The 27,184-nt window shown below is 45.5% G+C and overlaps 1 protein-coding gene across 2 annotated transcripts in view; it reads right to left on the reverse strand.

Annotated features, from left to right (window-relative positions):
• Positions 1-27,184, reverse strand: part of VPS35L (VPS35 endosomal protein sorting factor like) — a 479,692-nt gene that overhangs the window by 309,605 nt on the left and 142,903 nt on the right. For both annotated transcript variants that reach the window (XM_078665104.1, XM_078665105.1), the window contains exons 10-12: positions 16,837-16,933; positions 5,431-5,478; positions 1,565-1,658 (exon numbers count right to left, since the gene is read on the reverse strand). In XM_078665104.1, coding sequence (XP_078521230.1) covers positions 1,565-1,658; positions 5,431-5,478; positions 16,837-16,933 — 239 coding nt within the window. The remainder of the gene's footprint in view (positions 1-1,564; positions 1,659-5,430; positions 5,479-16,836; positions 16,934-27,184) is intronic.

Below are 27,184 nucleotides of genomic sequence, written 5' to 3' on the forward strand. Positions count from 1 at the left end.
AACCTGGGCATCACTGTAATGACACGCTATCTCATGCAATTTCAACATAACTATCAAACACTATCTCTACAGAGAATTGAGCATTATTACAATCACACACCATCTCGGTGGGGGCTTTAACATACATATAATCACACTCGGTCCATGGGGATATGAGAGTGACTGTAATTAAACACTGTCAGTGGGAACCTGGGCATCAATATATACAAGCACTATCTCTGCGGGGGCTTGAAAATGACTGTCACAACATACTCCCTCTGTCAACTCTAAAACATTACTATAATCCCATGCCATATCTTTGAAGACTATTATTGTACAGCCATATCAATAATATGGTGAAGTTGATGTAAAAAAAACTAGGTAGCTTCAACTTGACCTTCCCATATGACCACACTGCATGCTCTCTGGCCTTTACATAAATTTAATAATTTGTTGTTTCCTTATCTCTTAATGTTTGTGAGAACTAGCAATAGACTAGGTATCTGTAAACCCCTTTCCGTGGACTTTATATACCATATGTTTCTACTGAGAAATTTCTTAACAAAATCCATTTGCTGAAGGATCTTAGGATACAAAGAGATATTCATATATGTCTAAACAATCAAGTAATATAGGCAAATCACTGAAAAACAACATTTAGTCATTTGTTTTTGAATGTATTCAATCAGACATGATTATTATTGAGTAAGTCCCCACAAGGATGGTAACACACGTTCAAGTCCCCACAAAGATGGTTCTGTGCGCGCGTTTAAAAAACAATATATTTGCAGATTTGAAGCAGGATCCTATATAATGATTTTTTTCTTAACATTTTTCTGTTATTGGTATATTTTTAAAACATTGGGAAAGGTTAGTCCCCACAATGCAGGTGTTCACACATAGTCCCCACAAGGATGGGGGGGGGGGGGGGGTGGTAATTACAAGGAAAGGAAAAGGTTTGAGTGGAAAGGAAACAAGCGCTCGCCATTGCGGAAAGGCAGCCGCGTGTTTATTTTTGCATCACACTTTCACATTAAGTGAAAGCGCAATGCAAAAATAAACATGCAGTGCCCTGTCTCCTTTTGGGACGGCCCATCCGGACTGAATCTCACGGCTTGTTTATATAACACTTCCTTAAAATAAGAAATTGCTTCACAACAACCTTGAAGCAGGAGACCCAGTCCGGATGGGCCGGCCCAAAGGGCAAAAGGGAGGCAACGCACACAGCTCATTTCAAATGGCAGCCCACTGTTACGGTGACGCCAGCCAATGGAAATGAGGGGCGGGGCTTCAAGCCCACTTCTGAAATCCCTCTCACAATATCTCTCACCAGCGGACAGCGCATGCGCTGCAACGCTAGGTGAGACCTAAAAATGACAGACAGCAATGAGGCGTTTCAAGCAATCAAGCATCGGGTAATATTTTGCGTTCTATCACGTCTGTTTGTAAATTTTTGTTAAAGTGACTTTGTCATGCAGGCCTCAAAAAACACTGCTCAGACTCGTCACCTCCCCCTCTCTCTATAATAAATTCAGCAGCTCGTAGTGGTAGCTAGTGTGAAATGCAAGGCTATATTTTGACTTACCCTGCACAGGTAAGCTCTTGCGTAGACTGCAACCAGTGGGTCCCCAATACCTCTGATCATCGATGTCAGGCGCCGGAGACACTCTGCAATTCCTCTGATAAAAGGAACAGCAAAAACAGACTTACGTGAGAAGCATTCATCCAATGAGTGGTAGCAAGGAGAACACATGGCTAGAGCGCAGCAGTGTTTGCAAGCTCTACATTTGCAACCGTTTAAAGCCGTTAATACATCACAGCAAACAGTACTTCATTGACTTGTTGTTTTTTTAAAAAAAAGCCTTTCAACACAAAATATAATAACTATGTGCAGTATTTAAGCGAAAATCACTTGAGGAACACGATTGTCAGAACAAAAGATGAAAGTGAAAATTAAAAAAAAACATGCCCATCCAGCACTGTACTCCCGGGCCCATCCAGCTCTGTACCCCCAGACCGATCCAGCACTGTACACCCGTGCCGATACACCACTGTACCCCAGACCCATCCAGCACTGTACCCCCGTGCCCATACACCACTGTACCCCCGGGCCCATCCACCACTGTACCCCCGGGCCCATCCACCACTGTACCCCCGGGGCCCATCCACCACTGTACCCCCAGGGCCCATCCTCCACTGTACCCCCGGGGCCCATGCACCACTGTACCCCCAGGGCTCATCCACCACTGTACCCCCGGGGCCCATGCACCACTGTACCCCCGGGGCCCATACACCACTGTACCCCCGGCCCATACACCACTGTACCCCCGGCCCATACACCACTGTACCCCCGGCCCATCCAGTATTGTAATCCTGCCCCGTCCCAGCACTGTACCCCCGGGCCCATACACCACTGTACCCCCGGCCCCATCCAGCACTGTACCCCTGGGCCCATACACCACTGTACACCCCCCTTCCCATGCACCACTGTACCCCAGAGCCCATCCACCACTGTACCCCCGGCCCATCCACCACTGTACCCCCCGGCCCATACACCACTGTAGCCCCGGCCCATTCAGCATTGTATCCCCAGCCCCATCCAGCACTGTACCCATGGGCCCATACACCACTGTACCCCCAGGCCCATCCAGCATTGTACCCCCAGCCCATCCAGCACTGTATCCCCAGCCCATCCAGCACTGTACCCCCAGGCCCATCCTGCATCGTAATCCCAGGCCCAAGTATTATCAGGGCAAAGGTTCAAGAATTCAATGGTGCTCTCCCATCCAATGGCAGCTCAGGGGCATAGTGCACGTCTCCCCTCCCCCTCCAATTCAACCTAAGACCTATGCATTTCTGTGAGGTATGAAAGTCTCAGGGCTCATCCACCACTGTACCCCCGGGGCCCATGCACCACTGTACCCCCGGGGCCCATACACCACTGTACCCCCGGCCCATACACCACTGTACCCCCGGCCCATACACCACTGTACCCCCGGCCCATACACCACTGTACCCCCGGCCCATCCAGTATTGTAATCCTGCCCCGTCCCAGCACTGTACCCCCGGGCCCATACACCACTGTACCCCTGGCCCCATCCAGCACTGTACCCCTGGGCCCATACACCACTGTACACCCCCCCTTCCCATGCACCACTGTACCCCAGAGCCCATCCACCACTGTACCCCCGGCCTATACACCACTGTAGCCCCGGCCCATTCAGCATTGTATCCCCCGCCCCATCCAGCACTGTACCCCTGGGCCCATACACCACTGTACCCCCAGGCCCATACACCACTGTACCCCCAGGCCCCTCCAGCATTGTACCCCCAGCCCATCCAGCACTGTATCCCCAGCCCATCCAGCACTGTACCCCCAGGCCCATCCTGCATCGTAATCCCAGGCCCAAGCTTCTCTTAGGCAGGGGTTTACTGCATAGGAATGTGGTTAAGTATTATCAGGGCAAAGGTTAAAGAATTCAATGGTGCTCTCCCCTCCAATGGCAGCTCAGGGGCATAGTGCACGTCTCCCCTCCCCCTCCAATTCAACCTAAGACCTATGCATTTCTGTGAGGTATGAAAGTCTCAGGGGGCATGTATACATTCCGTAGGGAAGCCCATGATGTTGAGTTATGTCACTCTCTCAGCTATGTGAATGCCCTCTCAGATTCAACTTTGGAACTGACAAGGGCAGGAAGTACATGCTTTTAGAATTTAGGACAAAGTCACAAAATATGGTTAAAAGCAACTGATCTCAGATTTGAAGTCATTCTTATGAGAAGGCCTTGATTGAGAAAATAAGATGGATAACAGGAGGTTCAGGGTGGGAGTAACATTGCAAAAGGCTAAAAATGATTAACGCTAGGAGGTATCTTTAGTCAAAAGGAAGAGCTTTTTTATCAGCCTTGCGAGATACTGGATAAGTATTCTGCAGATCTTCCACTGGAACCAAACTGCATATGACTTCCTGATCTTATCCCTGACAGGAAATATGCCCTAACAGATGGGTTTGGAGGGCAGGAAAAGTTAGAGTGTGGCGGAGTGCCCACTTTGGACCTATCCGGAAGAGTCTGGACTCCTATCTGGAGCAGCAGACACCACAAATATGCCCGTTGTGAATGCAGGAGCTATTATTTCCTTGTACTCAATACAGAACTGGACGAAGTGACCTTATTTCTAAAAATCTGCAAACCCAGGCCATGACCCAGTCACCTCCTCAGAAGATAATAAATGTATGATGATAGGGTGGGTGTAGAAGGCTCCCAAATGCTGGAGCTGGGTATGGACAAATTTGCAATCAATCAGTTAACAGAAAGTGGAAGAGGGGCATCAGTGGAGTAGGTTGGATACAAAGTTCAGACTTGGCAGACTGACACTCCACATATCAAACCACCGCTGGCAACATTCAACTTAACGTGTACAAGAAGTAACTGAGAGGGAAGGTGAAAAGCAAATTTAAAAAGAAGAAAATCCCCATTGTGAATAAAAAGAATTTACAAAAGAAAACTATTATTCCACTACCACTCAAGAAAAATGGGAACAAGGTGATGCCCATAGAGGCTGTCGGGACAAGCAGATGCCTTGTCCGTGGACGCACCAGAGTGGGAGTGTGGGAAACTGTGTCTGTGTTTCTGTGTTTGGGTGGTGGTGGTGATTTGAAAATCTGACTTCATTGCGATAATGATTAAGAGTTGCATGAACATTTCAACCTAGAATGCACTGCTCATTTTCAGTTTCGCTAATATAGGCGCATTGCAAACAATATTCTGAGTATTAACTTGATGCATTCATTAATACCACACATCAGCATAGTGTACATTTGTTATGCAATTGAGTAGATATTTTGTTGAGGGAACCAAAAAACATGAATATGAGTAATAAAAAAGATGGCCAGAAAAACAGAGCTGTAAATTAATGCGGAAATAAATATTAAAAATATGTATATTACAAAAAGCAATTTTTACACGACAAGGCCTTCGATTTCAGACAAAATTTCAGCACTCAATAAAAGTACAACTAAGTAATATGGCTGTATGATATAGGAAGACAACATTGAAGACCGCCCACTTGTACTTTTGATGCATCAACAAACGTATGTTATGGGGCGAGTGTTTTGTCTGGGAGAGTGCTGATGAATTAAAAGTAAAAGTCCAAGTGAAGGGTGGGAAGCCAGAATCCTTCACATATTCCACAGTCCCTCTACTGTCCTATCATGTCATCCTGCCCTGTGCATGCTGAAAGGAAATAGATTGCCACAATATAGCATACATTTCTACCACACAGATTCTGCTATTGGTACACCGAGGAACAGTTTGACTGATGGAGTAACAATAACTATTTGTGGGACCAGCATCCAGAGTATCTGCTTCAGAATAGCTGTTAACATTAGGAAGCGGCAATACAGAGAACCAGTTTAGTTATCGGCCCAACTAAACAAATGACAAATCTTACCCTGTAGACAGAAATTTGTTGCATTTCAGTATTGCTGCTTCCACGTAACTGAAGGAGGGAAAACAGTTAAGGATACATGCATTTCAACCAGTACAAAATTCTGAAAGTCTAACTAGTATAAAAATATAAATTAAATCTACGAGCATTCTAATGTATGGTACTCGGAAATATTGCAAAAGACCTTTCATTGCGGTTTTAATAACAGTAAAAATAAATCTTCAATTGCACTTAGCATTCATTCATTTAATAACCTTTATTTCGGTTAAACTTAACCATAAAAGTACACATATAAATATTAAAAAATATATATATTATCTACATGGGGGGGGGGGGCGCATTTGCCTTAGTCATACTGTAAGCTAAATATAAACACCAGTCTCAAAGTGCTGTGTGCAAAATGCTGCAAAAAAGTATATTGTGCAAATATAAACATGAATAGCATAAAAATGCCTTCAGAAAAATACACAATCTAGAGTTAGTAAATTTACACCACATGCCAGTAGTAAATATTTTACTTCCCCACAATATTCCTTAAGTGAACAGCAGCAGACATACATTTATAGACCATCCGACAAATGTATTCGGACTGTAAAAGCTGTAAATAAAACAAAGCAGGTCTGCACCTTCTAATATTCAGTGCCTGCAGCGTTTCCTCAGTAAAATACACAATTTACAAAAAAAAGATAAAATATAACATTGTCTGGCTGGAGGTTGACTCAGAGGGACATTGTTTAAGTAAAAAATCACAATACCCATTGCAAGGATAGGAAACCAGGAGATAGGCTATACCAAACCTAAATCTAATCTATTAAAATCGTTGTGAATGAGAAAATTGATATTTTAGGTAAGGTTCCATGGATTTGGTAGTAACGAGTGGGCGGTATCCACTAACCCTCTTGTTTCTCCACTCCCGGAATTGCCTTTGCTGTTTGCAGACAGACAAAAAATCTTGTGCTATTATTTTTAGGTCGAGCCTGTCAATGCGCTTGCGCATTGAGCTTGCGAGAGATATTGGGGCTTAACCAGAGCTTAACCATCGGGCGATTTCATGCTGTGCCCGTGAAAAGCAAGGCTCAATGCGCAAGCGCATTGACCTAAAAAGCGCGTGCACATCAAACCCACCAGCCTCCCTCCCACAGGCATCCCCCAGCATGCGCTGTGCCTCAGGCATTTCTCCTCTCCTAATTTATTCACTGCCCACGGCTTTCACTTTGACGGCCGCCAGGCCGTCTCTCGCCTCACGCTTATCACACACCCCCTTCTCTCTAGTCTGTCTGTTTACCAGTGCTTATTGCCAGTCATTTTCTTTGGGGTGTATATGCACTGCATGCACAGGTAGTCTCTCCATTGGCTCACTTTTGTTTGCATATGGTTGAGCTTTCTATACATTTTTATGGAGGCAATGGCATCGAGCTGGCTAATGCACCGCAGCGCCCCCTCATGTAACAAGCATTTGCAATGGTATATGCTTCCAGTGGAGTTGTTTTGTTTTCGCTTTTCTTGCCATAACACACAACAGTCAGCATTTTGTTCCCTTTGTCATGCACTCTATTCTGCCACCTATCCTTATATTTTAGCGTCCCCCTGCCTCTTCCTATACCCTGTACTCTATCCTGCCACCTATCCTATTGTTATTCCCTGCTCTGCCTTTTACTCTGCCACACACTCTCTCCTGCCACTTACACATAGGCGCACACTTTACCTTCGCTTCCGCCACACTCTCCGTGCCAATACCTCTGCCCCTCACTCTCCATTAACACTTATTCTCATGCTCTATAACTCGCAATGCTTACATTCCACTACGCACTTTATCCTCCCACCTATACTCATGTTCTAGCTTCGCTCTGCATTTCACTCTCCCCCGCACTTTATCTTGCTACTTATCAATGTTTTTAACTCCCTGTGCATCTTTCTTGTGTTTTATGATATGCCACATGGTCCTGTTACCTATACTCATGCTTTTACTTTGCCCTCCCTTCGTCCTGAAACCCGACCCTCCCTCCTTGCTACCACAACATCGTGCTCACAACCCCTGACCCGGCCTCCCGCCCCTCCCCAGCATTCCTTCACCTCCATTGAGCCTCCTGCAGGCCGGGAAAAAATCCACTTCAAAGGCCTCCGCCTGTACCCATCCCCCTTGCGCCTCCTCCCCTGCCATGCGACCCAGTCAGGTGACACCCATACTCCCCGTGGGACTTTAAACACTGTGCCAGGTGCCTTTATGCCACCCAGTTGCCTCACCCCACACCACACCGAATTCTTCTTTTTCGAAACTGTGGCTCATTAATACTCTGCCCAGGATCACTGGATGTTCTTGAGCTACGCCAAGATCTAAACATTATTCCCCCGCTCCAACTATGGCAGTTTTGAACACAGGGCCCCTCCTCTCCTGCATCCAACCACCAAATGCATTACTACCAAGCCGATGCTCCCGCAGCAGCCCCCACCACTTCACCCCTACCCACCGGCACCTACCCTCTAGAACCAACATAGCATGCCCAACCACGCTCCAAGCCCGTCACAAAGCGTCACAACACCCATCCTCCTTCCCGAGGAAGCGCACCTCCCCACACATATCTCCTGCAATCCTGTCTCCTTTCCGTGCCCAGCATGCCCACCACGAATCACAAACCATCTGAATACCAGTGCACCACAGTACCCTTTCTGCCTACAACTAAATCAGTTATTTGAAGCCCCTACCCATACCATTTTTGGCCTCGGTGCCAGGACTGCTGTTTTAAAAAATCGCAACCAGCGTAAACTCATTTAATCCTAAACTCTCACCCCCATCCTTCGTTTTTCTGTCTGTTTACCAGTGCTTATTGCCAGTAATTATTTTGGGGGTGTATATGCACTGCATGCACAGGTTAGTCTCTCCATTGGCTCACTTTTGTTTGCATATGGTTGAGCTTTCTATACATTTTTATGGAGGCAATGCCATCGATCTGGCTAATGCACCGCAGCGCCCCCAACATCGTGCTTACAACCACTGACCCCCCGCCCCCCCAGCATTCCTTCACCTCCATTGAGCCTCCTGCAGTCCGGGGAAAAATCCACTTCAAAGGCCTCTGTCTGTACCCATCCCCCATGCGCCTCCTCCCTTGCCATGTAACCCCGTCAGGTGACACCCATACTCCCAGTGGGACTTTAAACACTGTGCCAGGCGCCTTTATGCCACCCCGTTGCCTCACCCCACACCGAATTCCTCTTTTTCGAAAATGTGGCTCATTAATACTCTGCCCAGGATCACCGATGTTGTTGAGCCATGCCAAGATCTAAACGTTAATCCCCCGCTCCAACGACGGCAGTTTTGAACACAGGGCCCCTCCGCTCCTGCATCCAACCACCAAATGCATTACTACCAAGCCGATGCTCCCGCAGCAGCCCCCACCACTCTTTTTCGAAACTGTGGCTCATTAATACTCTGCCCAAGATCACCGATGTTGTTGAGCCACGCCAAGATCTAAACATTAATCCCCCGCTCCAACGACGGCAGTTTTGAACACAGGGCCCCTCCGCTCCTGCATCCAACCACCAAATGCATTACTACCAAGCCGATGCTACCGCAGCAGCCCCCACCACTTCACCGCTACCCGCCGGCACCTACCCTCTAGAACCAACATAGCATGACCAACCACGCTCCAAGCCAGTCACAAAGCACCACAACACCCATTCTCCATCCCCAGGAAGCGCACCTCCCCACACATATCTCCTGCAATCCTGTCTCCCTCCGTGCCCAACATGCCCACCACGAATCACAAACCATCCGAATACCAGTGCAACACAGTACCCTTTCTGCCTACGACTAAATCAGTTATTTAAAGCCCCTACCCATACAATTTTTGGCCTCGGTGCCAGGACTGCTGTTTTAAAAAATAGCAACCAGCATACTCTCATTTAATCCTAAACTCTCACCCCCATCCTCCGTTTTTTAGGTCTCGACTATTCTATCCCGCTAGGGATAGATAGGTGAGAATTATAGTAAGCACTTAAAAAACTACCAAACTTGCAGATCACGCACAGTTCATGTGAGCTATGCGAGTGCATGCCATCGCCAGCCACGTCACACCACCATTTGTCTGTGCTTTGCATCAGACTTCAAAGGCTGCCGCTCCCCCGCACCCCATGTGCACATCGCGCACCACCATTTGTCTGTGCCTCGGCATCAGACTTCAAGGGCTGCCACTCCCCCCCCCCTGCACATCGCGCACCACCATTTGCCTGCTACCCGCCTTCTTTGCTGCTTTCGATGTTCCACCCATGTCCCCCGCTCTCCATTGCTTCTCTTCCCACATGTAAATGTGTAAATGTGTTGGACTTGTAAAGCGCACGGCTGCCCGTAAGCGTCCCGGCGCTGGAGACCGCTGGGGAACCCATCCTGGCTTTCCCTGTGAGATGGTCCTTTCTGGGTATCTCCAAGGTGAAACCAGGCATCCCCGGCGTCTGTGGGGGGCCGTTGTAGAGATGAGGCAAGCTTAATGCCTAAAGTTGCCGAGTGTGATCCCTGGTTAGAGTAGGCACCGAGGCGAGAATTGTCGAGTCAGCTGACCCTGGTCCACAACCCTGCCGCGTCGGGAATTGAACCCTGGCCCCGGGCCGTTCTCTGCTTCCGGGTGTGCCGCCTCTAACCAGTGAGCCACACCACTCCACTATTCTGCCTCCCCATTCGCCCTTTCCTCTCATCCCCTTTGTCTCTGTGCATCTCTCTCCTGTCTCTGTTCCTCTGCAGACGTTTCTTCCGCCCCCTTAGCTCACTCTCTCCCGCTCATTCCTCTCCTTTTAACTGATATCCAAGCAGGAGTTTTCTCTTTTTCTCCTTCTCCGCCCTCTTCCTGGCTCTCTGCCCCCATTGTTCCATCCTCTTAACTCGCCTTCTCCCCGAGTGACTCTCTACTTGTCCCCGCCTGCTGCCCCACCCCCTTCTCTCCTCCGTCTCACGCCTCTGTCCTCCCATTTGCCTGCTATGCACGTTCAATACACCACATCACTTTCTAGCTCTAGGTCTCATCTACCACTCGCCCCATCGGCGCGTCTTTGCACGTCCTATTCTCTTGCCCCTCACCCTATTTCCATCTGTCCAGAATCACAATCTTCGCTTCCCAGTCCCATTTGGTCTCATCATCTCCGTCCGATCCCCCTTCATTCTAATCACTCTGCTAGTTCGACCCCTCACTTTCCACTTCTGATCGTCTCTCTCCCACCCCACCAGTCCCCCACAGTCAGCTTGCCAATTGCACAACTGTCGAACCCCCACTTCAATCTTTTTCTCACCGTCACCTTCTACCCACTTCCCTCATGGTTTTATGGAATGCATGCATAGTGCTTATTACCCCTAACAAGCCCCTAAAGAGAACGGCAGCCCTCCCTCGCCTCACCGTGCAGCAATCCCACCCTGTGGCTGCCACCTTCCTCTACATAAGCCCGGTATTTGTAAACCTCACCCTTACAACCCTCTCACCCTCCCTCACCCTCACACCCCCTCACCCTCACACCCCCTCACCCTTACACACCCTCACCCTCACACACACCCTCAACACTCTACCGCCCTCACTCTACCGCCCTCACTCTACCGCCCTCACTCTACCGCCCTCACTCTACCGCCCTCACTCTACCGCCCTCACTCTACCGCCCTCACTCTACCGCCCTCACTCTACCGCTCTACCACTCTACCGCCCTCGCTCCACCGCTCTACCGCCATCACTCTACCGCCCTCACTCTACCGCCCTCACTCACTCTACCGCCCTCACTCTACCGCCCTCCCTCACTCTACCGCCCTGCCTCACTCTACCGCCCTCCCTCACTCTACCGCCCCCCCTCACTCTATCTATCGCCCTCCCTCACTCTATATATCGCCCTCCCTCTATTTATCTATACCCCACCCTCCATCTATCGTCCTCCCTCTCTATCGCCCTCACTCTATCACCCTCCCTGCCTCTATCGCCCTCCCTCTCTTCCACCCATCTCCTTCTCCAACTCCCTGTTCTCTTCTCCTGTGCTGATCTGCTGTTCTCTTCCACCCGCCTCCTTCTTTAACTCCCTGTTCTCTTCTCCTGTGCTAATCTGCTGCTCTCTTCCACCGCACCTCCTTCTCTAACTCCCTGATCTATTATCTTCTCCTGTGCTGATCTGCTGCTCTCTTCCACCCAACCTCCTTCTTTAACTCCATGTTCTCTTCTGCTGTGCTGATCTGTTCATCTCTTCCACCCACCTCCTTCTCTAACTCCCTGCTCTCTTCTCTTCTCCTGTGCTGATCTGCTGCTCTCTTCCACCCCGCCTCCTTCTTTAACTCCCTGTTTTCTTCTCCTGCGCTAATCTGCTGTTCTCTTCCACGCGCCTCCTTCTCTAACTCCCTGTTCTCTTCTCCTGTGCTGATCTGCTGCTCTCTTCCACCCCGCCTCCTTCTTTAACTCCATGTTGTCTTCTGCTGTGCTGTTATGCTGCTCTCTTCCACCCACCTCCTTCTCTAACTCCCTGTTCACTACTCTTCTCTAGAGCTGATCTGCTGCTCTCTTCAACCCGCCTCCTTCTCTACCTCCCTGTTATCTTATCCCGTGCTGTTCTGCTGCTCTCTTCAACCCCACCTCGTTATTTAGCTCCCTTTTCTCTTCTACTGTGCTAATCTGCTGCTCCCTTCCACCCACCTCCTTCTTTAACTCCCTGTTCTCTTCTGCTGTGCTGATCTGCTGCTCTCTTCCACACACCTCCTTCTCTAACTCCCTGTTCTCTTCTTTTCTCCCTCTGCTGATCTGCTGCTGTCTTCCACCCCGCCTCCTTCTTTAACTCCCTGCTCTTTTCTGCTGATCTGCTACTCTTCCATCTCGCCTCCTTCTCTAACTCCCTGTTCTCGTCTCCCGGGCTAATCTGCTGCTCTCTTCCACCCCACCTCCTTCTTTAACTCCCTGTTCTCTTCTCCTGTGCTGATCTGCTGCTCTCTTCCACCCCACCTCCTTCTTTAACCCCCTGATCTCTTCTCCTGTGCTGATCTGCTGCTCTCTTCCACCGCCTCCTTCTTTAACTCCATGTTCTCTTCTGCTGTGCTGATCTGCTGTTCTCTTCCACCCACTTCCTTCCTTAACTCCCTGTTCTCTTCTCCTGTGCTGATCTTCTGCTCTCTTCCACCCCACCTCCTTCTTTAACTCCATGTTCTCTTCAACTGTGCTGATCTGCTGCTCTCTTCCATCCCGCCTCCTTTAACTCCCTGTTCTCTTTTGCTGTGCTGATCTGCTGCTCTCTTCTACCGCCTCCTTCTCTAGCTCCCTGTTCTCTTCTCTTCTCATGTGCCGTTCGGCTGTTCTCTTCCACCCGCCTCCTTCTTTAACTCCCTGTTCTCTTCTCCTGTGCTAATCTGCTGCTCTCTTCCACCTCACCTCCTTCTCCAACTCCCTGTTCTCTTCTCTTCTACTGTGTTGATCTATTGCTCTCTTCCACCCGCCTCCTTCTTTAACTCCCTGTTAACTTTTGCTGATCTGCTGCTCTCTTTCACCTCACCTCCTTCTCTAACTCCCTGTTCTATTCTCTTCTCCTGTGCTGATCTGCTGCTCTCTTCCACCCCACCTCCTTCTTTAACTCCCTGTTCTCTTCTGCTATGCTGATCTGTTCATCTCTTCCACCCACCTCCTTCTCTAACTCCCTGTTCTTTTCTCTTCTCCAGTGCTGATTCGCTGCTCTCTTCCACCCTGGCTCCTTCTCTAACTCCCTGTTCTCTTTTCTTCTCCTGTGCTGATCTGCTGCTCTCTTCCAACCCGCCTCCTTCTTTAACCCCCCGTTTTCTTCTCCTGCGCTAATCTGCTGTTCTCTTCCACGCGCCTCTTTCTCTAACTTCTGTTCTCTTCTCCTGTGCTGATCTGCTGCTCTCTTCCACCCACCTCCTTCTCTAACTCCCTGTTCACTACTCTTCTCCAGAGCTGATCTGCTGCTCTCTTCAACCCGCCTCCTTCTCTACCTCCCTGTTCTTATCCCGTGCTGTTCTGCTGCTCTCTTCAACCCCACCTCGTTCTTTAACTCCCTTTTCTCTTCTACTGTGCTAATCTGCTGCTCCCTTCCACCCACCTCCTTCTTTAACTCCCTGTTCTCTTCTGCTGTGCTGATCTGCTGCTCTCTTCCACACACCTCCTTCTTTAACTCTGTTCTTTTCTCCTGTGCTGATCACTGTTCTCTTCCACCCGCCTCCTTCTTTAACTCCCTGTTCTCTTCTGCTGTGCTGATCTGCTGCTCTCTTCCACATACATCCTTCTGTAACCTCACACACACACATACATACAACCACGAACACACACACATACAACCTCACACATACAACCACACACAACCACACAAACACACACAACCACACAAACACACACAACCACACAAACACACACAACCACACACTCAACCACACCACACACACAATCTCACACACAATCTCACACACAACCACACAACCACACACAACCACACACACACAATCACACACTCAACTACACACAACCACACACTCAACCACAACCACACACACAGCCACACATACAACCACACACACACACAACCATACACACACACAACCACACACAACCACACACACATGCATACAACCACACACACACACAACCACACAACCACACACATCTATCGCCCTCACTCTATCTATCTATCCATCTAACGCCCTTAATCTATCTATCTGTCGCCCTCACTCTGTCTATCGCCCTCACTCTATCTATCGCCCTCACTATCTATCGCCCTCACTATCTATCGCCCTCACTATCTATCGCCCTCACTCTATCGCCCTCACTATCTATCGCCCTCACTATCTATCGCCCTCACTATCTATCGCCCTCTCTATCTATCGCCCTCTCTATCTATCGCCCTCTCTATCTATCGCCCTCTCTATCGCCCTCACTATCTATCGCCCTCACTATCTATCGCCCTCACTATCTATCGCCCTCACTCATCTATCTATCGCCCTCACTCATCTATCTATCGCCCTCACTCATCTATCTATCGCCCTCACTCATCTATCTATCGCCCTCACTCATCTATCTATCGCCCTCACTCATCTATCTATCGCCCTCACTCATCTATCTATCGCCCTCACTCATCTATCTATCGCCCTCACTCTATCTATCTATCGCACCACCACAGCATCACTCAGGGGCACCACAGCATCACTCAGGGGCACCACAACATCACTATACGCTACCACAGCATCACTGAACGCCACAGCATCACTCGTCGCCACCACAACATCACTCAGCGCCACCACACTATCAATCTGTGCAACCATTCAACAGCAACTGGTTCAAATATGTTCTCGCAAAGCTTTATTACAAATGTCACAAAAAGATGTTAATATTTCACTTCTGTTCTTGGATTTTCGTCACAATAAAATACACTGAACATAATCTTCCAAGAGTTATTTACAAAAGTTTAAGCTATTGCCATTATAAATTACAATAACTTTTATTTAAGTATTAATGATTTAAAAAAATTAAAAGCCATTGTTATTTGTAAATCAATACATCTAAGTCACGTAAATACAAAACATGTTGCATTACAAATGCTATAGGTGTCACATTTGCAAAAGATAAAATTATTGGCATTGTAAATGACAAAGGTATTAATTTCGCTATTTTCAAAACCAACACATAAATAAAAAATGTGTCATTTACAAGACCAATAGCTCAAACTTTCCTACCGCGAGACCTATTGCATTGCAAATGCTTGTTTAGTGATGGAAGCTATTGTCTGAGGATCCGGATAGCAGTCCGCTCTCCCTAGCATAATGAGTTGCTCCTTAAAGTAGCTCAACCAGGTGATACTCATTGCATTGTCTTGGTGCATACAATCCTTAATTATAGCCCGGTTGAGAACAGTTTCTTTTTTGGCCCAAATTGCTCTTCAAAGCATTAGGGGAGCTAACTGAATGCGGTTGTCCGCAATCACCATACCTAGCTCCATATGACAGAGATATGAGAAGACCGTTTGGCACTGACTAGACTAGAGCCTTCTCAAAAACAGATTCTCGGCAACCTGCAAAATGGTTGCGTCGGAATATATCCATACCCCCGCACCATATGTGAGCGTAGAGGAACATTGTGCGGTATAGATATTAATCTGAACATACATATGTTTTGAGCCCGAATTTGCCAACAAATCTAAACAAGTCCTTAGTGGTCTGAAAACACTGCACCTTCCTAGTCTTCATCAGATGAGTCCATGTGCCTTTTTGATAAAACAGTACCCCAAGATAGTAGTGTTCGTTTTTAAGCCCAAGTCACTTATGTAAAGGAAGAATCTATTTAATAGTTTTTTAATACCTACCCCCGTTCTTGATATCAAGACACCATCACCTCCGTAGAGTAAGGCAAGCAGTTTCCTAGGTCACACCATCAGAGTATCTGCCTCCTCCATAAGAAGCTGTTTCCCCAGATTGTTGATGTAGAGGAAGAATACGAATGAGACCAATACACATCCTTGCCTTACTCCACATTTCATATCAATTGGGTTTGAGAGTTCTCCGTTTGGTCTACAACTTACCTGCCCGGTCACAGCCTCGTGCACCTGAGCCAGAAAATGTACCAAAGATGAGACTATTCCCATAGCAAGCATTTCCATCCAGTTTTTCCCTTTGTCCACCCAGTTGAAAGCGGAGTTTAGGCCCATAAAACCTAAATGCAGAGTACCACTTTTTACCAGAGTGTATTTGCATATGATCAAATGTAAGTTAAGGCACTGTCAGAACCCATATTGGACATCAGAGAAGCATCCTTTGTCAGCCACCCGTGCCTCCAATCTATCCAGTAGGATCCTACTCAGGATTGTACATGTAGTGTCAATTAGATAAAAAGGTTGGTAGCAAGAAGGGGTCTTCTCTATTGTTTTTTTAAATATGGCAACTATGTTGGCAGTTAGCCTTAATTTCAGAGGTCCTTCGATAGCTACACTTCGCAAAACATTTGTATGTAAAAGGTGCCCACATATCAAAATTCTCCGGAAAGAGATCCGCTAATACTCTGCCTGGACCTGGTGCCTTATTTCTTGCATTCCATTTTAGTGCATGACTAATCTCTTCATAAGTAGGAGGGGCTACCACCGCATTAACCCCCATAAATTGTCTACAGATAAACTCACGTTGACTGTCACAGTCGACATTTTTGCTGTAAACCCAGGTGAAGTGCTCAACCGAATCAGTTAGCAACAATTTGACACCATCCTCACTGCATTGAGGATTAGTTTGTGTGTGCAGCTCAATAATTACAATTAAAAAATAATTAGAAAACTTGTTTAAATAAAACATTTTTATAAAGTTCAGTTATTGATTATATGTGTTTAGCTGCATATATTTATTCATTTATAGAGCTATTGTCTGGCCCGCACGTTATTCTTTGTTTCATAGTAACATCTAAATATCAATGTGAAAAAGGATACAATCTAGGAACCAGCTCTCTGATGGAAGCAATCTTGAAGAACCAGTTCAAACACGTCTCCTTGGCAGTGTCGTTTACGTGCTCTAGGGTGAAATTATCTGAAATGTAAAACAGGTCATCAATGTTTCGATAAAACAGGTCAGGCGAAATCTAATTAATATTCCTATAAAACTATTTTATCACACCACTTATTGTACTTTTGATAAAGGGGTTCTAATCATATGAGCACTGAAACTGCAACACATCTGGATGGCATATATCAAATATGGAGCAAGTGGTGGGCAAAACAACATTAAGGTGGTTGAGTGTTTATGCAAATAACTTAGATACCGGATGTTTAGTCTCTAGAGGGGATGCAAATGGGCATATTTTGTATGTTCTTTGTGATATTGGCATGAGCAGTGGAAATAAGGGTGGGGGTGACGTTGCCAAGAGGCTGTCTTCCCCTTATTGCCACCATCTACTCTGGGGCCCAAGAGAAACTAGCAGGCTTTGGGAAAAGAATTGCCAAATATGGACATCATTCCACCCTAAGTCGCCCTCTCCCAAAATTAAGTAAACTATACATTCCAGACATGGAATGTCAAGGAAATGAGCACTTTCATTAAAAGATATAATAAAATGGATTCATTGATTAAAAGGTGTGGGTAGCATTTCTACAAGAGGCATCTTACTCAGTTGTAAGGTAGAAGGTTGCAAATGAGATGAAGGCTGTAATTTGACACTTATTTACTCTTATTTGGGTAGACATCGTGAGCCTTTTAGCCCGATCTCAACATCTGTAGACAAGGAGGATTGTTTATGGCAAGCTAAACGGACGGGAAGTATTTCTGGCCAGTATCTACACTCCACTGCAGAACAAGTGGGCTATCATGATTCATGGACAGGTCACGTCTGTCACTCCAAAGCTCTATGGCGATGGGACCCGACCATATGCGGAGGGATCATCAGGGCAGTTGGGAATGGTGGATTCAATGCGATATAAGTGGCTGAACTGTATGGAATACTTATTTTACTCCCCAGCCCGCGATTTGCCTGTCAGACTGGATAATTCTCGGATAACAAGCCTGCAGTCAAGGTTAACTGCTGCGGAATACTTGTTCAGATTGATCTCTTATCACAACCCATTACTGCTGACTTTCCGTGGGAGAGGGCTTTGACAGCCACTCCCACAGGGTGGGGCAACTAAGTGCACTTAAGAAGGCTGCATTCCAGGGTACAATCGGAGAATAATTTCTTTTTTCCAGAGAGAATGATGGGATGGCTTTGGCCTCTTTGATGAACTGACATACGTTTATGGCTGTGATCTGGGCACACTGCAAACAAACTCCGGTGTATGTCGGGTCTCAGCATGAGATATTTATGAGGCAGAGAAGAAATTAGGAGAAAGGGAGCAGGATAGTTATGACCCCTGTGTGGTGCTAGACATGACAGTAAAACAAAGAGCCATGCAAACACGATTAGAATGGTGGAGAGGTTTGGAATATAGGGAAAACTCAATTAGATCTTGTGCGGAAGGGAATACAATGGGCAGCTGGCTAGGCCAGATATAGTTGCTTTCACACTGTGAGTGGAGATATGTTTGCCTCATGAGCAAAGATTAACCAGGTGTTGGAGATTTGTACACTTTGAAACTTTAAGCACTAGCAGTGAGCAGTTTTCAAAGGGCCCATAGTTCTGAGGTTCTCATTTTCTATTGTGGAAGGTAGAACCCGAGTCTTTCCCCAAAAGGTACTGTATAGTCGGTGGGATTTGTACAGAACATCATTATTTTCAGGCACTGACACCTTTTTCCCTTGACGCCTTTGTGCAGCCATCCTCCTGGAAGGATCCCAAAGAGTTTCCAAACCTACTTTTACAGCTGCTGACTTTCAGGCGGAAAGGACCCGCTTTGTACTGCCTTTTACTGCAGGATGTGCTTTTTCCCATCAAAACTGTGGTTATTGATGAGGAAGGGCACCAATGGCTGTCGGGTCTCCAAATCTTTATTTTTATCAGCATTTAATCAACCTGGGCTACACAAACTTCCTTCACCAAACGGTAAGGCTGGTAAAATGTTGTTAGACTTCTGGACGGAAGCCTGAGGTTTACAGCCAAGCATGCGGTTTCAATGGTATGCTGGTATTATATTTATCAACTTGAAGGAAGTGTTCATTGAACCCAAAAAACATTGAAAGACTGCACTGGTGTTGATTTTTTCGTCCAGCACAATTTGTTGTACCTGTTTGGTATGGGAGTCAGGTAATTATTCCAAAAAGTCTTCCATCTCTTCTCACTAGTTTCTATCTTATCAGGCTAGTCGTGCCAAAGTTAGTAATGTGCCACAGAGTTGCAGTGCCGACTGTCACCAGTTTACCTGCAGCATTTATAGTCTTACTCTCCTTGTCAGGAGGAAGAAGTCCACTTTGCCCTGGATGAAAGGGCTTTCTCGTTGTGTGGCCCACAAATGAGTCCGGGGCACCGGTGCAAGAATGAACACAAGATCGTGTTTCCATTTCTTTCTTAGCCGTATTGTAACCATCCTTGTTTTCAGCAGGTAGGAATGTAAAGTTTGGTGTCTGAGGAACTATAATTTAAAACCCTCTTTAACCCCTTAAGCGCTAATGACAAAGCCAGCTCGTCATGGGCGTTACCTGCGCTACGCGGATGACGAGCTGGCTTTGTCATAAACAGGCCATTTTTTAAATTCCAGCGCACAGCGGGAAAACGCGGTAGCACGGTAGGGGTTAATGATAAAGTCGGAATTTAAGTAACAATTCTGAAAATGCCACTTTTAGAAAGTTTAATGAGAAGTGGGAAACCCAATATACCCTTGAAGGCTTGGGCGATAAAGATTTGAAAAAATGAAGATTTGCCTACAAGGGATTTTGCTTATCTATTAATTTTGGAAATACTATCTCAAACGTACTTGTCGAGGTTCCACCCTTATTAGTGGTGAACAATTGATTTAATCAAACAATCAATGAATAATTATAATTTGAAAAATACTGTCTCAAAGTAACATGCAATCTTGAAAAACACTTAAAATATGACACACAGGGTGAAACTCTACTTCAAAATAAGCATATATTTAATATATGAAACATTTATAAATCAGGGAACAAAAAGATTTGAAACAACCAAACATAGCTCATGAAACAACCTACAAAACAACTATGTTGACATATTTTCATAAATTAATGGAGGGATATGATTAAATATATCAATAAACAGTTCCTTCAAAACAGTCAAAGTACAAGAAAAAGATGCCGTAGTCGCCGTTTCGGTCTGTAATGGCGATGAGACCGTCAGACCATCTTCAGGACAAGAGGTTGATGAAAATCCTTCCGAGCAAATCTCTTAATGAGTTCCTTCAAGAAACTTGAGCCAAGCGGATTGAATTCTCTGGATTCAAAAGAAAAATCTGTGTGGCCCAAAGTTTGCAGATTCAAAACTTAAGGGCACAATCGAACTCAATCTGTGGCACATATGCTCAAAAACGAGACTTGTGGTTAATCTCGTGTAAGGGAGTAATGCTGAAAGTACTACGAATGTTCTCAACACGCCGCTGGTTAAAAGCATTCGGTGATATGTTCATGTATGGCTCTTCCTGCGTTGTGTATAGTAAAAAGTTTTAGTTCCAGACTGACGGGAACCCTAGCGCGTTTATGAGGATACACAACACATACTAACCATTTGGTGCATGCAGCCTGTTCCTGGGTCACATTACTAGGTGTAGTTGGAAGTTGGGGTCTGTGTATTCCTCTCAGACAGTCATACAGTAGAGGGTCTGGGTGTTGGCAAGATGGGCCATCCTGACTTGATTGGGTGCGGGTGGGGGGGCGGAGCTGTCACACCTGCACTTCAGAGAATCTGTCTCAGAGCACACACAAAGGATTTCACACTAGCCTATTGTACCTTCAGACAGACTGAGACTAGGGAAGGAAGGCTAGCAATTCCAAACGCTTTTGGTGGGGGAAAACTCCTGAAGTTTCTTCCACTTCAGAGTAGTCACCGGGTATAAAAAGTGGACCCTTAGACCCACTTTTCAGTACAGTCCAGGAACTCTGGTACTTTAGAAGAACCGCCTTGCTGCCGGGAGGACTACCCTGCTGTTTGAGGCCGGCCCCGCTGTCTCAGAAAGAACACTAGACCTGCACCCTTTATCCCAGGCTTAAGTGACTCCAAGAGTCAGCTGTCTGACCTCCTGTTCTGAGCTACAGGGATACAACAAGATACAGAGGTCTCCCTGCAACGGCTCGGCTGACCTGCTCCACTGGGCCTGCCCGAGCTCTGCTGGCCTCTGATGGAGTGAGATTCTGATCCACAAGAAGCACCTTGCAGATCCTGGTCCCTTAGTGTGGCAACAGTTGAGCTCATCCTTGAAGAAAAGGAGAAATCTTGAGGTTTTGAGATCTGTGCAACCACGAACGGGTCAGTTCGTGCTGAGATCTTGCAGCCCATGCAAATTGCTACAGCGACTGCCAGCAAAGACCGGCAAAACTAATTCTGCACTTCACTCTTCTGCACAACAGCAAGAGTGACCACCAACATGAATCTCCACCAACGACCCAGACCGGAAATTCAAACTACAGTAACTACCATCTGCAATGCTCTTTCGGCTCCTCGCTGCCCCCTCCACATCAAAAAGAACTCTTTGTGATGGCCTTTAGAAGGAAACTTTTTCAGTAGGTCTAACCTGGTCCCTTTATTCGGCCCACACTCCATAGAGGTCGGACGGAACTTGTGACTTTTACCCGGTCTCGCACAACCAGATTATCGCGAATGGGGTTTGTTCTTTTAGGCACTCTACTTACCTTAAATCTTTGAAATTACATATCTCCAGCTCTACTGATTGGATCTTTGTTGTTGTGGTGTCAAATACTATATTAAAATGTACTTTACTTGTCAAAACTGGTGTGGGGTTGGTCTTGTTTTGTGTGCAGCGTAAATACTTTACACAGTGCCTCGAAGCTAAGCATGCCTGCTTTTGTGCCAAGCTACCAGAGGATTAAGAACAGGTCAAGTTAGTGACTTTTGTGGTTCACACGGACAAAAGACTGCAGTTGTTGCTTGAAGGGGGCTCACACTCCCCTCAACCAACAAGGCAATTTCTCACAATGGATAACCTTTTCTGAAGGCAATTTCGGTAACACCGGCCTCACTGTTTGGAATTATTGTCTTTAACATCTTATCACGGTTGTCCCAGTCAATGCACTGCCATACCACCCTCTCCACTTCCTTACCTACTTTCCACCACCAATAACTAACTCTATTTCTTTATTGGTACATCATACCCAAAAGTTAGGAAGGATCCAAATAAATCAACAGCGCGTCAATACTTCTGGGGGAACCCACCTATTACATCTGACCAAGAATGAACACCCAGGAAGTAAAAGCTATTCCTCTTTTCCATCCTTGTCTTGCAATATTGCTCCTAGGCCATTTAAACTTGTTTCTGTCATAATCAGTCAATCCTTGATGGTCAATCACAATTAAAAGTGATGTCTGTTCCAAACCTGTCTATTTGCTAAGTCAATTCACTCCCATGCTACTTAGTCGACAGACCTATAATTTCTAAATTCTCACCAATTGAGGCATGCCTTTTGAAAGGCTCCTTACATATTTTCATGAAAAGACATCCATCCAAACAAATAGAACACCTGCTATTCCTATATCTCCCCAGTTGTCTCTACCGGACTTTTTTTGACATTTAGCCATCTCCACTCCGTATGTGACTCAAATGCACAGATTTCCGCCTTTATTTCTAACACTCTGCAAAACGGCACATTATGCTCTCTTGCATATCAAAACTAATCAGCAACATGTCATCCTGGAAGAACACAGTCCACGAAAACCACTAAAGAGAACATGAATTAATCTCTGAAATACTGCTACTGTGGGTAACAGACTAAACCCAAATGGTGATTTAGAGAGGGAAACAAAGGAGCAATTATCAGGAGCATAAACACTTCTCTGGTAATTGGGTGTGGGGACAGTCCAGTATCACACGTAGTTATTTCAATCACAGAGGTTAAAACACAAAGAGGTGCCTGCCTTTTATACACTCCGCATACTATCTACCAAATTAATTTTCCACAGCCTCCTTCATACTAATAGGCATATTTCCTACTTTCTGTATCACTGTAACATCCTTATCCGATGTACAAACACATTCAAACACCATTATCACAGAAGCCTTTTTTTCACACCGCATCGCATTACCGCACCCAAGGCTCACTATTTGGACCCAGGATGTACCACAGACTTTTCTGATAACTTCACTCCAACACTTTACTGGCTTTTTTTGGGCAAGCTTAAAGCCTCGATAGGACGGGCTCTCCTTATAACACAAGTCCATTTCAAAATACCGACTCAATTAGTAATTTTACATTCTCAAACAGCAACATAATTTAACCTGACCTAGCAGTGTAAGAAGTTTTTTTTTTGGAGAAAAACAAAAAGGGTTCATTTTTACTTTTGGATATCCAATGGAGGTGGGGTTTTGCGGCAACATATTTTCTAAACAAATATTTCAATATGAAATTGAGGAAGCAAGAACAATGCTACAGACAATATTTAGCCTCTGCATCAGCAGTAGACAGGTAGAATTTGAATAGAATGCAGGTGCTGAATGTTATCAAATGGCCACTTAATCTAGTAAATTGACATACTAGACTTTTGCTGCTTTGTTTTAAATTTGCTGATGTTTCTTCAGAGAGCAAGTAGGCATACAGATGTAGAATTCCTGCAGTATGTTCTGAAGAGGGCAGTGGCTGCCTTAGGACTGAGCTTAAAATAACGATTTTGGTGGTGGAATGATTTGTCAAGTACAGCAACCTTAGGATCAAAAGCAGTTATTGGTAGAACAGTATGCCTATGTTGAAAACCATTTTAGTAGTTTTCATCATGGGAGAAATGATGCTGGCCAATGGAAATTTATTTGGAAGTAGCGAAAACTTCCATGACATACATTGTCATTTTGATCCATTGAGTCAACTCGCTGCTAGACGTTCTATTATATAGTGGGAAGGTGGTTGCGTGTGAGGTTTGTCAAACTGTCACCCCTGTATGAGTTTCTGAGTGGACGGACAGCAAGTTACATCTTGAAAATAGGTGTACAGAAGCGGATAACATCAGCAAAAGTCAAGTAAATATTGACAGCGATGGTGACAGATCTATCTCCAAATTTGAGGAGGCTGACAGGAAATAAATGGATCTTCACTTGTCGAGTGCCGAAGAGTTGTTACAAGGCAGGACTATAGGCAACCTTTTTGGTCCTAATGCTTTCAGTCTAGGGTTTGAAGGCTGCCAACAATTACAACATGATGGGGCTTTTCTGCTTTCCTAACCGATTAGAGCTCAGTGAGCGAGCTGTGAAAACATTTTCCTGTGCTTACGTTATGGAGCCGGGTCATAGGGCACTTGCAGAAGCCGGAAGACTAGATGTCCTGGGTGGAAAGAATGAAGAGGGCACTGTCAGGCAAGGCAATGAAGTGATAAGGAAATGAGCTCATTATAGCCCATTGAATGAGTTTAGACTATTCAACATTTTCCATTCACAAAGATTTCCGAAATGTGCTTACCCAAACTAATCTCAAATCTACTGAGCTGTACTAATTCAATATTTACAGAGGTTTCCCTTCGCAGTTTGCTAATGCAGTCTTTGGTTTTTATTATAGCCTGGGATCAAACAGTTCTTTCACTTCTTAGGTCGCTTTGTTTGATTTCCCAAATAACTGTCATCAGGGTACAACAAACCATGGCAATGCACGATTCAGGAAAAAAAGAACAACTTCAGAGGAACAAACCTCTTTTTCTCTGAGCTCGAATTAAAATGCGCTGCATCACTGACTTATTTTATTTGGACACATAAACAGTGTTTTGTTAAGAACACATGCTTCTCGCATGCTCATCCACACAGCCAGAAATCTGAAGAACTGAGGAGGGCTGATACATCACAGATGATAGTAGTGTAACAGCCAAACACTACTTGTTTCAGTTACTCTGAACAAATGCTCAGCATTGAGATCCTGCTGACCTGGCAGGCGCTTACTTATCTCAAGCTAGGCTATGGTGAGAGGGTAGTTAGAACGGGTCCCTGTATTTCAGTACATCGCTGCAGGTAGATAGCACTCAAAGTGGACTTTCCTTTTGCAATGAAAATCATACACATTCACCACATTTTACCTGCTACGAGGCATGCAGTAGTGGAGTATGGCTTTAAAGCCCTGCCGACTCTCCGCCCATATTTGTCTTTGGCTTGTGTCATTGTCCTTTGTAAATGCTGATTTCCGATTCGTTTATAGGCCCGCTAGTCCCTCCTTAGTACTGCCATGTCTTCTTTTGTAACCTCCCATGAGGACTGGCCATTTTACTTCGGTTGTTACACAGTATGTCTTCTCTAACCTGTAAGCAGTATTTCCTTTTATGAACCTCTCCTACTGCAGGAGGGTGTCTCCCGCACAGTTGTGACCACCTCTGCTCATACACGCTTTCTTTACTTGCCGCAGGCTGAAGGGTCTCTCGTGCACATTTGTGACTACTTCTGCTCATACTGCTTTCTTTACTTGCCATAGGTTGAAGGGTTCCCGGACGATTCATTTGCTACATCTCTGCAGCACACGTTTCATGGACGTCGGACGCTGGGTTTTAAGCGCAGCTAGTAAAATTGAATCAACTCAGTCTCACCGCCTGCAATGTAATAGGTCTCACATTTGCGAGAGTTTAGCCTATTGGCTTTTTAAATGACAATGCTTTTATTTACATTTTAAAAACCAAACATGAATAAAAGGCATTGTCATTTACAATGCCAATCGCTCAAAGTTTTGTAAATGCGAGACCTATTGCATTGCAAATGCTTGTTCTAACTGGCATTCCATCTGTTGCTTCCACTGATATATTGACTTTGCTCTTATCTGAAGCATCAGTTTGAACATTGAAACTTCTTAATTCTCATAAGAATGAAAAACACATAACAACAACAGGCCCCTTCGGGGATCACTGTATCACAGATAATAGGTGCAAAAATGAAAGAAATGAGGGGCAGTAAGTGCCCATGACTTCAAGTGGGCAACGTTATTGTGTACACACATTCTTCTGATTTATTTTTACTGCTAGGCAGTTTTGTAACTGACATCAGTTTGCATAACTAGTCAGTAAGCTACAAAAACAATGTAAGAAATCAGCCAATTACACATTTGGGAGCATCGATGTGGAAGGCAAGTGATTTGGCAAAACCAACTCAAGAGTCTGAACGTTCAAAATCTGAGGTTTGTAATATCCATTTTGAGAACGAAGATCTAGCCATTAAGGTGCACCTACTGACTCTATAAACATGTTAACTAACCTCTCCAAGGAATGAGGCATAGAGCATCTCAGAAGAAATGTGCAAAGTGTGCACTCCTCAAACACAATTTGAATCACAGCACATATAAAAAACTTGTTTAACTTGTTTTCAATTTCAGAAACATTATCTGGAAAAAAAAAAGGAAATGGAATTATTTATGCTTTTTGTGCCATTGCAAAGAAACTATATGGTCCATCCTTCACGCCACTAACATCAGTGATGGCCGCGAAGCTACTACCCGCCTTAACCTGTGTAAGTACAGTGTTAAATGGTAAAGATGGTAAACTCCTAGACTCTCTGCAAACAAAGGCCTATAAAAAAAGTCTTCAGTCTACCACAGACAGCAGCCCCGGCACAGGTCCGACTGGAATTCGGCCTTATCAAGCAGGAGATAGGGAGAAAATATGCTGTGATTAAAACTTGGTATAAACTTTGGCAGAATCGATCTAATATATTAAACGACGCGGTGAGGCAAGCCCAGGAAGACGATCCAAATTCAAGCTACGGCAAATTCTTGAAAATGGCGTTGAAGGATACAGAGATAAAGGAACTATGGGCGCAGAACCCTTCCTTCCAAATCTTCCATAGCATATCAAATAAAGCGGCGAAGCTACAATCATTACTGGAAGACGAATGTACCTTAGCAAAAAGATCTCACGGCTGGATGGTTCTCCAATCCTATACATCACTCCGACTGGCGGAATACCTCGGCACAACATACTCTCCTCACATGAAACGCAAGCTAATGGCCAACAGATTTGGGGTATTACCAAGCCTGGCAGATCAACCAGCATGGAAGAATATAGGCATCAATTCTTGTAGCTTATGTGGTGCAGCATGGCAAGATTTTATCCACCTCATATGTGTCTGCCCCAGCTTAAAATCGAAACGCATTTCGCTACTAAAAAAAGCTTTTAATGACAGAGTAATTCGAACTTGTAGATCTGCCAGCATAAGAGGACTTGGTACAACAGATCCCCAGTTGACCTGCAAAATGAGGACATTTCTATTCTTTTATGAG

This window comes from Lissotriton helveticus, chromosome 10 (assembly GCF_964261635.1).
Source record: "Lissotriton helveticus chromosome 10, aLisHel1.1, whole genome shotgun sequence".
Lineage (NCBI taxonomy): Eukaryota > Metazoa > Chordata > Amphibia > Caudata > Salamandridae > Lissotriton > Lissotriton helveticus.